Below are 12635 nucleotides of genomic sequence, written 5' to 3' on the forward strand. Positions count from 1 at the left end.
CCAGTGTGCAGTGTGCACCTGACAGCACAGCTGTGTCCACTGAAGCAAATATTTTTCACTCAGCCCGACACATAAAAATAACATTTTTTCACCCGTGAAAAAAAAAATCTTTCACCGATGAAAAAAAAATTTCCCCAGAGCACTGTCTCCAGTGCGCTGTCTCCAATGCGCTCTGTGTGCTGTCTCCAGTGCGCGGTGTGCGTTGTCTCCAGTGCACAGTGTGCGCCTGACAGTACAGCCGTGTCCACTGCAGCGAATATTTTTCACTTGGCTCGACACATGAAAAAAACATTTTTTCATCCGTGAAAAAAACATTTTTTCATCCGTGAAAAAAACATTTTTTCATTCGTGAAAAAAACATTTTTTCATCCATGAAAAGTGCGCGGTGTGCGCTGTCTCTAGTGCGCGGTGTGCGCTGTCTCTAGTGCGCGGTGTGCGCTGTCTCCAGTGCGCGGTGTGCAGTCTCCAGTGCGCAGTGTGCGCTGTCTCCAGTGCGCAGTGTGCGCTGTCTCCAGTGCGCAGTGTGCGCTGTCTCCAGTGTGCGTTGTGCAGTCTCCAGTGCGCAGTGTGCGCCTGACAGAAAAAAGAAAAAAAGATATTTTTCACATGTTAAGTAAGATATTTTTCTCCAGAGAAAAAATATATTTTTCACCCATGAAAAAAGATGGTTCAACTCAAGGAAAAAAGATATTTTTCACTCGGCTCGACACGTGAAAAAAACATTTTTTCATCCGTGAAAAAAACATTTTTTCATCCGTGAAAAAAACATTTTTTCATCCGTGAAAAAAACATTTTTTCATCCGTGAAAAAAACATTTTTTCATCCGTGAAAAAAACATTTTTTCATCCATGAAAAGTGCGCAGTGTGCGCTGTCTCCAGTGCGCAGTGTGCGCTGTCTCCAGTGCGCGTTGTGCAGTCTCCAGTGCGCAGTGTGCGCTGTCTCCAGTGCGCAGTGTGCGCTGTCTCCAGTGTGCATTGTGCAGTCTCCAGTGCGCAGTGTGCGCCTGACAGCCATGTCCACTGCAGCAAATATTTTTCACTCGGCTCCACCCGTGGAAAAATATATTTTTCACCTGTGAAAAAAGATATTTTTCATATGTTAAGTAAGATATTTTTCTCCAGAGAAAAAATATATTTTTCACCCATGAAAAAAGATGGTTCAACTCAAGGAAAAAAGAATATTTTTCACTCGGCTCGACACATGAAAAAAACATTTTTTCATCCGTGAAAAAAAAAATTTTTCATCCGTGAAAAAAAAAATTTTCATCCGTGGAAAAAAAAAATTTCATCCGTGGAAAAAAAATTTTTTCATTCATGAAAAAAAAATTTTTTCATTCATGAAAAAAAAATTTTTTCATTCATGAAAAAAAAAAAAATTTTCATTCATGAAAAAAATATTTTTTCATCCATGAAAAGTGCGCAGTGTGCGCTGTCTCTAGTGCGCGGTGTGCGCTGTCTCCAGTGCGCGGTGTGCGCTGTCTCCAGTGTGCGGTGTGCGCTGTCTCCAGTGCGCGTTGTGCAGTCTCCAGTGCGCGGTGTGCGCTGTCTCCAGTGCGCGGTGTGCGCTGTCTCCAGTGCGCGGTGTGCGCTGTCTCCAGTGCGCAGTGTGCGCCTGACAGTACAGCCGTGTCCACTGCAGCGAATATTTTTCACTCGGCTCGACACATGAAAAAAACATTTTTTTCACCCGTGAAAAAAAACATTTTTATCACCCGTGAAAAAAAATATTTTTCACGAGAAACTTTTAAATGGACAAGGCAGAGTGTGTGTGTGGAGACTGCACTGTCTCTAGTGTGCTCTGTGCGCCTGACAGCACAGCCGTGTCCACTGCAGCAAATATTTTTCACTTGGCTCAACACATGAAAAAAGATATTTTTCACTTGGCTTGACACAAAGATATTTTTCACCCATGAAAAAATATATTTTTCACCCATGAAAAAATATATTTTTCACCCATGAAAAAAGATGGTTCAACTCAAGGAAAAAAGATATTTTTCACTCGGCTCGACACATGAAAAAAGAATATTTTTCACTCGGCTCGACACATGAAAAAAAAATGTTTTCATCCGTGAAAGAAACATTTTTTCATCCGTGAAAAAAACATTTTTTCATCCGTGAAAAAAACATTTTTTCATCCGTGAAAAAAAATTTTTTCATCCGTGAAAAAAACATTTTTTCATTCGTGAAAAAAACATTTTTTCATCCGTGAAAAGTGTGCGGTGTGCGCTGTCTCCAGTGCGCGGTGTGCGCTGTCTCCAGTGCGCAGTGTGCGCCTGACAGTACAGCCGTGTCCACTGCAGCGAATATTTTTCACTCGGCTCGACACATGAAAAAAACATTTTTTTCACCCGTGAAAAAAAACATTTTTATCACCCGTGAAAAAAAATATTTTTCACGAGAAACTTTTAAATGGACAAGGCAGAGTGTGTGTGTGGAGACTGCACTGTCTCTAGTGTGCTCTGTGCGCCTGACAGCACAGCCGTGTCCACTGCAGCAAATATTTTTCACTTGGCTCAACACATGAAAAAAGATATTTTTCACTTGGCTTGACACAAAGATATTTTTCACCCATGAAAAAATATATTTTTCACCCATGAAAAAATATATTTTTCACCCATGAAAAAAGATGGTTCAACTCAAGGAAAAAAGATATTTTTCACTCGGCTCGACACATGAAAAAAGAATATTTTTCACTCGGCTCGACACATGAAAAAAAAATGTTTTCATCCGTGAAAGAAACATTTTTTCATCCGTGAAAAAAACATTTTTTCATCCGTGAAAAAAACATTTTTTCATCCGTGAAAAAAAATGTTTTCATCCGTGAAAAAAACATTTTTTCATTCGTGAAAAAAACATTTTTTCATCCGTGAAAAGTGTGCGGTGTGCGCTGTCTCTAGTGCACGGTGTGCGCTGTCTCCAGTGCGCGGTGTGCATTGTCTCCAGTCCGCGTTGTGCAGTCTCCAGTGCGCAGTGTGCGCCTGACAGCCATGTCCACTGCAGCAAATATTTTTCACTCGGCTCCACCCGTGAAAAAATATATTTTTCACCCGTGAAAAAAGATATTTTTCACATGTTAAGTAAGATATTTTTCTCCAGAGAAAAAATATATTTTTCACCCATGAAAAAAGATGGTTCAACTCAAGGAAAAAAGATATTTTTCACTCGGCTCGACACATGAAAAAAGAATATTTTTCACTCGGCTCGACACATGAAAAAAACATTTTTTCATTCATGAAAAAAATATTTTTTCATCCATGAAAAGTGCGCGGTGTGCGCTGTCTTTAGTGCATGGTGTGCGCTGTCTCTAGTGCATGGTGTGCGCTGTCTCCAGTGCGCGGTGTGCATTGTCTCCAGTGCGCGGTGTGCATTGTCTCCAGTGCACTGTGTGCGCTGTCTCCAGTGCGTGGTGTGCGCTGTCTCCAGTGCGTGTTATGCAGTCTCCAGTGCACGGTGTCTCCAGTGCGCAGTGTGCGCCTGACAGTACAGCCGTGTCCACTGCAGCGAATATTTTTCACTCGGCTCGACACATGAAAAAAGAATATTTTTCACTCGGCTCGACACATGAAAAAAACCTTTTTTCGTCCGTGAAAAAAACATTTTTTCATCCGTGAAAAAAAACATTTTTCACCCGTGAAAAAAAAACATTTTTTTCACCCGTGAAAAAAAAACATTTTTTTCACCCGTGAAAAAAAAACATTTTTATCACCCGTGAAAAAAAATATTTTTCACGAGAAACTTTTAAATGGACAAGGCAGAGTGTGTGTGTGGAGACTGCACTGTCTCTAGTGTGCTCTGTGCGCCTGACAGCACAGCCGTGTCCACTGCAGCGAATATTTTTCACTTGGCTCAACACATGAAAAAAGTTATTTTTCACACATGAAAAAAGTTATTTTTCACACATGAAAAAAGTTATTTTTCACCCATGAAAAAAGATATTTTTCACTTGGCTTGACACAAAGATATTTTTCACCCATGAAAAAATATATTTTTCACCCATGAAAAAAGACATCTTGACCCGTGGAAAACAGTCTTTTTCACGTGAGCACGAGAAACGTTTGAGTGGAGAAGGCAGAGTGTGTGTGCGGAGTGTGTCTCCAGTGAGCAGTGTGCGCCTGACAGCCATGTCCACTGCAGCAAATATTTTTCACTCGGCTCCACCCTTGAAAAAATATATTTTTCACCCGTGGAAAAATATATTTTTCACCTGTGAAAAAAGATATTTTTCACATGTTAAGTAAGATATTTTTCTCCAGAGAAAAAATATATTTTTCCCCCATGAAAAAAGATGGTTCAACTCAAGGAAAAAAGATATTTTTCACTCGGCTCGACACATGAAAAAAAAAATTTTTCATCTGTGAAAAAAACATTTTTTCATCCGTGAAAAAAACATTTTTTCATCCGTGAAAAAAACATTTTTTCATTCGTGAAAAGTGCACGGTGTGCGCTGTCTCTAGTGCGCGGTGTGCGCTGTCTCCAGTGCGTGGTGTGCATTGTCTCCAGTGCGCGGTGTGCGCTGTCTCCAGTGCGTGGTGTGCGCTGTCTATAAAAACATTTTTTCATTCATGAAAAAAATATTTTTTCATCCATGAAAAGTGCGCAGTGTGCGCTGTCTCTAGTGCGCGGTGTGCGCTGTTTCTAGTGCGTGGTGTGCGCTGTCTCTAGTGCGCGGTGTGCGCTGTCTCCAGTGCACGTTGTGCATTGTCTCCAGTGCACAGTGTGCGCTGTCTCCAGTGCGCAGTGTGCGCTGTCTCCAGTGCGCGTTGTGCAGGCTCCAGTGCGCAGTGTGCGCCTGACAGTACAGCCGTGTCCACTGCAGCGAATATTTTTCATTCGGCTCGACACATGAAAAAAACATTTTTTCATCCGTGAAAAAAACATTTTTTCACCCGTGAAAACAAAACATTTTTATCACCCGTGAAAAAAAATATTTTTCACGAGAAACTTTTAAATGGACAAGGCAGAGTGTGTGTGTGGAGACTGCACTGTCTCTAGTGTGCTCTGTGCGCCTGACAGCACAGCCGTGTCCACTGCAGCGAATATTTTCACTTGGCTCAACACATGAAAAAAGTTATTTTTCACCCGGCTTGACACAAAGATATTTTTCACCCATGAAAAAATATATTTTTCACCCATGAAAAACAGTCTTTTTCACGTGAGCACGAGAAACGTTTGAGTGGAGAAGGCAGAGTGTGTGTGCAGAGACTGCACTGTCTCCAGTGCGCAGTGTGCGCCTGACAGCCATGTCCACTGCAGCAAATATTTTTCACTCGGCTCCACCCGTGAAAAAAGATATTTTTCACCCGTGAAAAAAGATATTTTTCACATGTTAAGTAAGATATTTTTCTCCAGAGAAAAAATATATTTTTCACCCATGAAAAAAGATGGTTCAACTCAAAGAAAAAAGATATTTTTCACTCGGCTCGACACATGAAAAAAGAATATTTTTTACTCGGCTCGACACATGAAAAAAACATTTTTTTCATTCATGAAAAAAATGTTTTTTCATCCATGAAAAGTGCACGGTGTGCGCTGTCTCCAGTGCGCGGTGTGCAAAAAGATATTTTTCTCCAGAGAAAAAATATATTTTTCACCCATGAAAAAAGATGGAAAAAAGATATTTTTCACTCGGCTCGACACATGAAAAAAACATTTTTTCATCCGTGAAAAAAACATTTTTTCATCCGTGAAAAAAACATTTTTTCATCCGTGAAAAAAACATTTTTTCATCCATGAAAAGTGCGCGTGTGAAATTTTTTTTTTTCACTCGGCTCGACACGAAAAAAAAAACATTTTCACATGTGGAAAAAAATATTTTCCACTCGGCTCGTTACATGAAAAAAAAAAATTTCACCTGTGAAAGAAAATTTTTTTTCACTTGGCTCAACACATGAAAAAAAAATGTTTCACCCATAAAAAAAAAAATTCAACTTAGAAAAAGGAGCACCAGAAAAAAAAAACACTTCTGCCTTGCACCTCAGGGCCTCCGCAGTCGGCTGAATATCGGATTAGATATTAAGCATTTTTCTGATTATTGGAATCAGTGTTTATTTTATCCAATTACCAACCAAATAAATTAATTTAAAATGCACTTCTTTGGCTGCAGCATACGATATACAGAGTAACTAGTGACTAAAGTTATCAAATAAATGTAGTGGAGTAAAATGTAAAGTATTTGCCTTCAAAATGTTGTGGAGTGGAAGGATACAGTTTGTACAGTACTTGAGTAAATGTTCATTCCATCACTGCTGTGTAGAAACAATGGATAAAATAGTGTACAATTCCACTCGTACAAACAATGACAACAGTCATTTTAAAAAAAAAAAACTTTGATAATAAAATAGAAATGAAGAACACATAACAATGTTTAAAAAACTTATTTGGTATTTATTTATTTAACATATCTGAAACAACACTAGTCTTATTGCTTGTCATTCAGGAATGTGTAAGACACTAACATACACAAAGATGTTCAGTAAACTGTGTCCAAATGATCATAGTAGTAATAGCAGACTTAGTTTATAATGAAGACAGGCAACAAAATCACCTTACTGATCCGTGTTCAAGTCACTTGGATGTGTGTATTGTTGTGTTAAAGAGATTTCAAGTGGAATAAACAGTACAAGATGTGAATATAACTACACAGTGAATCTCAAAACAAATAAATAAACATGCAAACACCAAAAAGATGAAAAAATGTAACAATCTAAAAGTGTTTCAGAATGGTTGTCATTATGGTCCTGAAGAGGAGGCAGCTTATCAAAAAGAGGAAACCCTTTATTTAACTTCATATTTCTTCAAAGAGAGGCGCATGTGTCGATATATGTCAGTGAACACACGTGACTGAGGTCTGACTGGAGGTCTGCGCCCACTGCTGATCTTCTCATAAAGCATTGAAGAAGTTCTTCACCTGAAGATGAAAAGGAAAAGGATTTACAATTAGTAAAACAGTTGGCAGCTAATTTTCTTTCAAGTGACCGATCCATTATTTGACTGATCGTTACCTTTTATCACAATGGATCAGAAACATGAAACAAATCAGAAAACAGAAATGTGTCTGTGAGGCTCTCAAACAGAAAGAGGGGGCCCTCATGTGGTCATCGCTGGCACAGCAGCTGTTATGTCAAAGTACAATAAATAAACATACCTTTGTTATGAATTGCTCCCGCACCTCTGGGTCACTCTGAAACTCCACACTGGCATCGAGTTGTAGCACAGGTATCTGTTTCAACTTCTCAAAATGAATTCTGAAAAGAGAGAGAGCCAAGCTGTGTTACACTGACAACATCATGTCCTCAGACCACACGCTGCTGACTGTCATCTGTTCACGGCCGAGCGACAAACAGCCGAGAGGAAAGGCTTCTGAAGTGGTGATTGTTAAACAGGAATAAAATAAACACAACTCACTCTGTGCTCTTCTCAACGAGCCACTTCTCGTGTTGATCATGCAGCTTCTCCAGATAATCCAGTTTCACTCCCTTCTCTTCTGATCTCCCCCGATGCTCCAGACGCTCCATACATTTCTGAGGGATAAGTACAATGTTTTTTGTTCTTTCTTTGTGAGGAAATACAGAACGTGTCAATGATTCTGCCTTTCTGATTCTGAGCGGCGTCATCTGGATTATCATTGTTTTTTGACAGTGGCACAGCCCTCGCAGACTTTCTGGGAACACGCTTCAAAATCTGTGACTTAAATGTGATTCCTGATGGAAATCTTCAGCTGATGAAACACCACTCCGAGAGACGACTTACAGGAATTGGGATCCACCATCTTTGTTAACGGAATAAATACCGAAAGTCTTAAATTAAGTAATAAACATATAAAGAAAATGTGTGTCAAACCCCGTTTTTTCTAATGTTTACTGGGGAAAAAACATGGCTTCATATCCCGAACAAATTCAAAAAAGGTCATTACAAAATTGTGCATAATATTAATCCCATCAATAAATACGTCTCAAGATTTGTTTATCAATGACAAATGTGAGTCTAAAAATAATGAAGAAACAACGACACAACATAAATCCAAACTCTTAAAGTCTCGCCCATCGTTTGAACTCTTCAGGATGGAATTTGAGTTTATCCAAATTATAAACAATGAGAAATGTGCTGATACGGTCAGTATGCTACAAGGACGTCATGGAAATGTGTGCTATTTGCTTGTTGCCACGTTAAATGTACTGTATTGAGAAAAGAGCCGTGCCCTGTACGCTAATTATGTGAGTATGATGTCTATGTTCTCTGTGTATGTATTAATGTTATACTAAAAATAAAGCTGGAAAAAACAAAGTCTGTGACTGTGGACATTGGGATTTGTAAAAAAAAAAACTGATGTTTATACCTCTGGTGGGGCTCTGAGGTAGATGATGCCCTCCAGCTCCACCTGGTGTCCAAACTGCTCCACCAGGAGGGAGTGCCAGTCCTGGTAGACTATCCACTCTGTAGAGTTGATACAACCCAACTCAAACATGTTCAGGGCGAAGATGTACCTGACAGGACAGAAAAGGTCGAGTTCAATTTCCCACAAATAAAACAATAAACTATACATTTTTATATTATTCTATTTTTGTCTTGCTTTGCCTTGTTTTTCCATTGTTTATCTATTAAATCAGTCACTGTTACTCCCTCTGCTTATGACTCTTGAGCTGTTGTAACAAGTGAATTTCCGGAAAAAACCGGAGTTCCCCTGACTTGATTTAAGTTTCTCTGTCCTGGCTCGCTCACCTGTCGCTGTAGACTGAGCGCTCATACACCTGGACAGGTGTTCCCTCTGAGCTGAGCAGGCGAGCTGGAGGAGGCTGCAGCTGCGTTCTCAGCCGGCTCATACAGGAATATGTCTGAAAGGTGTACGACCAGCGCTGAGGGTCCTGGTACATCATCTGCAGCAGGTTGCTGACTGTCGACTGGGGGGCGTCGTCTTTCTCCTGTCAAAGACACGAGCGGAGACGGTCAGCTTGGCCTCATTATTTTTACAAAAGGCATATAAAGTTCAGGAAATGTGCACAACCTTCTTGGTCCCGCTCTCAATGTTCTGCCACTTGCTGACGGGTTCTGCCATCACCTCCCAGTCTGGACAAGCTGACTGAAGGAGCCTCGCAAAGGTCGATTTTCCCACAGCTGGTATTTGAGAGGACATAATATCAAATGTTACCAACACTCATAGCTTGGCAAAAAAAAATAATAATAATAATTTTGTTTTGAACAACTGTGACTCAAGTCCTTTGGTCCAAGTTTTACCGAGCTGAAGTTAGTTTTCAGATGAACATTGGACAGACATTCACTCCGGAGACACCCAGTGGTGCCTCCTCCTCAGTTTCACCCGGTGCTGGCGGCAGGAGGACGGTTAGCTGCCTCCCAGAACCTCCAAAACAATGTTTCTTCATGCTGACTTGATGCTATTTGTGAAAATTATAATAAAAAAATTGATTTCATGTCACATTTCACACTTATTTTGATTGTGTCTTATTGTCTTATTTGATGTGTTTGTGTATTTATTTTGCAAAAATATTTTTATAAGACAACAATCGCGTCATGTGACCCCAGTGACTCCAAGCCAAACTAAATGGGACAAATAAAGACACATCTCTTGTTATCACTATTATTTTGTATCACTACACAGGTCACACCAACATAGCAAAGTGGTTGTAGCAAACTGAACAACATGTTTTTACAGTTTTGTAACTGTAAAATTCAAAATACGTATCTATAATAAAAAGAAGCCGTAAAAAGTTATAAAAACAGGTGTGTCCTATGTGGTATTTTGGTATTGATTTGGAGTCACTAGCTGTTGTCTTATACTAACACTAATATCATCAAGTCAGCATGAAGAAACATTGTTTTTGTGTAAATCAAACCAACAACAGGGTAATTCATTGATTTATTGACGGTCCCTAAATCAGCCTCCAGAGCAGCGCGAGGCTCCGGGAGGCAGCTACCCGTCCTCCTGCTGCCAACACTGGGGGAAACTGAGGAAGAGACGCCGCTGGGTGTCTCCGGAGCTAATGTCTGTCCAATATCCAGCTGAAAACTAACCCGTGTCCCTGCTGAGTATACTGTACTCACCGATGTTGCCCTCGATAGAAACCCTCTTCACTCGAGCTGGTCCGTCCACAGCAGAACCCGAGAGGCACCTTTTACCAGACGAACTGAGCCTCCCCGACTTATCGTCCATTATTACACCGACCTGCATCAAACCTGTTTGTCTCTTAAATTTACAAGCACGACTGAGCAGGACGAACCGACAGAGGGCGGACATCAGGACGGGATTGAGTCCAACTACACGCGGATACTCACAATTTGATGCCTGCTAATGTTGGAGGGGCTTTACATCACCCTGTGAGTTAGCCTCATGGCGGCTAGGCTAGCTAATCCCCTGCATGGCGGAGCTAACGTGAACTCTCGGTGTGAATAACCGGTTTTACAGCCTAACTGTGCAACTATTACTACATTTAAAAAACACCGATATATTGGCTGAATTGTCCCTTCAGTCCTCATACCTTTGTGTTTCGCATACGTGCTGCTGTTAAGAACAATTGTTAAGAGAAGTCCACAAGAAATGTAGCCGGAATGCTACAAACAGTAGCAGAAATAAATATCACTTCCGGGGTACAGTGTCGTGTACTTTCACAATAAAAGCTGGCAGACGCAGCACCGAGAGAAATGTTTTTTTTTTTACTGTGCAGTCCTGTAGCCCAAGTGAAGAGGCTATATAGGTTTCCATAATGTAGGCTAGTTGTCAACAATTGATGAGGGTAGATGCTTTACCTTGCCACTTTTATTGTTGTTGTTGTTGTTGTTGTTGTTGTTGTTGCAATGTGATTTGACACCGCTTTGATCTATAAATAAAGTCATAATTCAATATCCCTGTTTCAGTGATTTTATAACGAGGATTAGGAAATCAATGCAGAAAAGAATGCAGGAGTGTTTCCACGTCACATTAGATAGCAATCATATAACACATACTGAGAAATTAGTAAGTGCTATCAGAGGTGGGTAATAACGATTTACATTTACTTCATTACATTTACTTAAGTAACTTTTTGGATGACTTGTACTTTTAAGAGCATAATTATGAATACAATAATGCAGTATATATAGAACTGTAGGCTAACTGTAACGGATTGCCTTTACATTCTGCATAACATTCTCTGTGTTTGCCAGGTGCATGTACAGTGAATTTGGTCAAAAGACCAAAATTCACATGCACCTGGTTTCCTCTACTATTAATGCTGAAAAGACAGAGAATGTAACCCCTCCCAATCCAGAGTTACAGGGTGCAGGGCCTGCCGAAAAGTGACTGCACCCTGTAACTCTGGATTGGGAGGGGTTACATTCTCTGTCTTTTCAGCATTAATAGTAGAGGAAACCAGGTGCATGTACGGTGAATTTGGTCAATATCACTCCTTGCAATAAGGACTTACAGGGTGCAGTCACTTTTCGGCAGGCCCTGCCGAAAAGTGACTGCACCCTGTAACTCTGGATTGGGAGGGGTTACATTCTCTGTCTTTTCAGCATTAATAGTAGAGGAAACCAGGTGCATGTACAGTGAATTTGGTCAATATTACTCCTTGCAATCCAGAGTTACAGGGTGCAGTCATTTTTCGGCAATGCCTGCCGAAAAGTGACTGCACCCTGTAACTCTGGATTGGGAGGGGTTACATTCTCTGTCTTTTCAGCATTAATAGTAGAGGAAACCAGGTGCATGTACAGTGAATTTGGTCAATATCACTCCTTGCAATCCAGAGTTACAGGGTGCAGTCACTTTTCGGCAGGCATTGCCGAAAAGTGACTGCACCCTGTAAGTCCTTATTGCAAGGAGTGATATTGACCAAATTCACTGTACATGCACCTGGTTTCCTCTACTATTAATGCTGAAAAGACAGACAATGTAACCCCTCCCAATCCAGAGTTACAGGGTGCAGTCACTTTTCGGCAGGCATTGCCGAAAAATGACTGCACCCTGTAACTCTGGATTGCAAGGAGTAATATTGACCAAATTCACTGTACATGCACCTGGTTTCCTCTACTATTAATGCTGAAAAGACAGAGAATGTAACCCCTCCCAATCCAGAGTTACAGGGTGCAGTCACACAGTGATATTGACCAAATTCACTGTACGTGCACCTGGCAAACACAGAGAATGTTATGCAGAATGTAAAGGCAATCCGTTACAGTTAGCCTACAGTTCTATATATACTGCATTATTGTATTCATAATTATGCTCTTAAAAGTACAAGTTATCCAAAAAGTTACTTAAGTAAATGTAATGAAGTAAATGTAAATCGTTATTACCCACCTCTGATAGCACTTAGACAGATGACGTCACTGAGGTCAATTGCTGTATATCTGTTTAGGAAGAAAAAAAATGTTCAGCAAGTGTTTTATTTCTTGGATTTTGAATTTGGTTTAAATTATAACAATGTGCATGAAAATGTCAAATATAACAAAGAACATAATTTGCACTGTTTTCTCTTATTTGTATTTCTGAAAATATCTATTAACAGTCATAACATTTATCTGTAATAAAGGTGATTTAAACAAATGCAATAAAAATGAATTAAACCCAAAGCCATGCTGCTTTGTAAAGACATTTAATACAATGTAATAATTTAATAAACCATCACTTGCTTATAATTCATATT

At 40.0% G+C, this 12635-nt stretch overlaps 1 protein-coding gene across 1 annotated transcript; it reads right to left on the reverse strand.

Moving 5' to 3' along the window:
- Window positions 1–6373: 6373 nt before the first annotated feature.
- Window positions 6374–10559, reverse strand: dguok (deoxyguanosine kinase). Its single transcript, XM_073466223.1, has 7 exons — window positions 10057–10559; window positions 9002–9111; window positions 8719–8918; window positions 8336–8483; window positions 7405–7520; window positions 7145–7244; window positions 6374–6907 (listed from the first exon to the last, which is right to left on the reverse strand). The coding sequence occupies exons 1-7, from the start codon at window positions 10247–10249 to the stop codon at window positions 6881–6883; spliced, it is 894 nt and encodes a 297-aa protein (XP_073322324.1). The 5' UTR covers window positions 10250–10559; the 3' UTR covers window positions 6374–6880.
- Window positions 10560–12635: the final 2076 nt, after the last annotated feature.

Source organism: Pagrus major, chromosome 5, assembly GCF_040436345.1.
Source record: "Pagrus major chromosome 5, Pma_NU_1.0".
Classification (NCBI taxonomy): domain Eukaryota; kingdom Metazoa; phylum Chordata; class Actinopteri; order Spariformes; family Sparidae; genus Pagrus; species Pagrus major.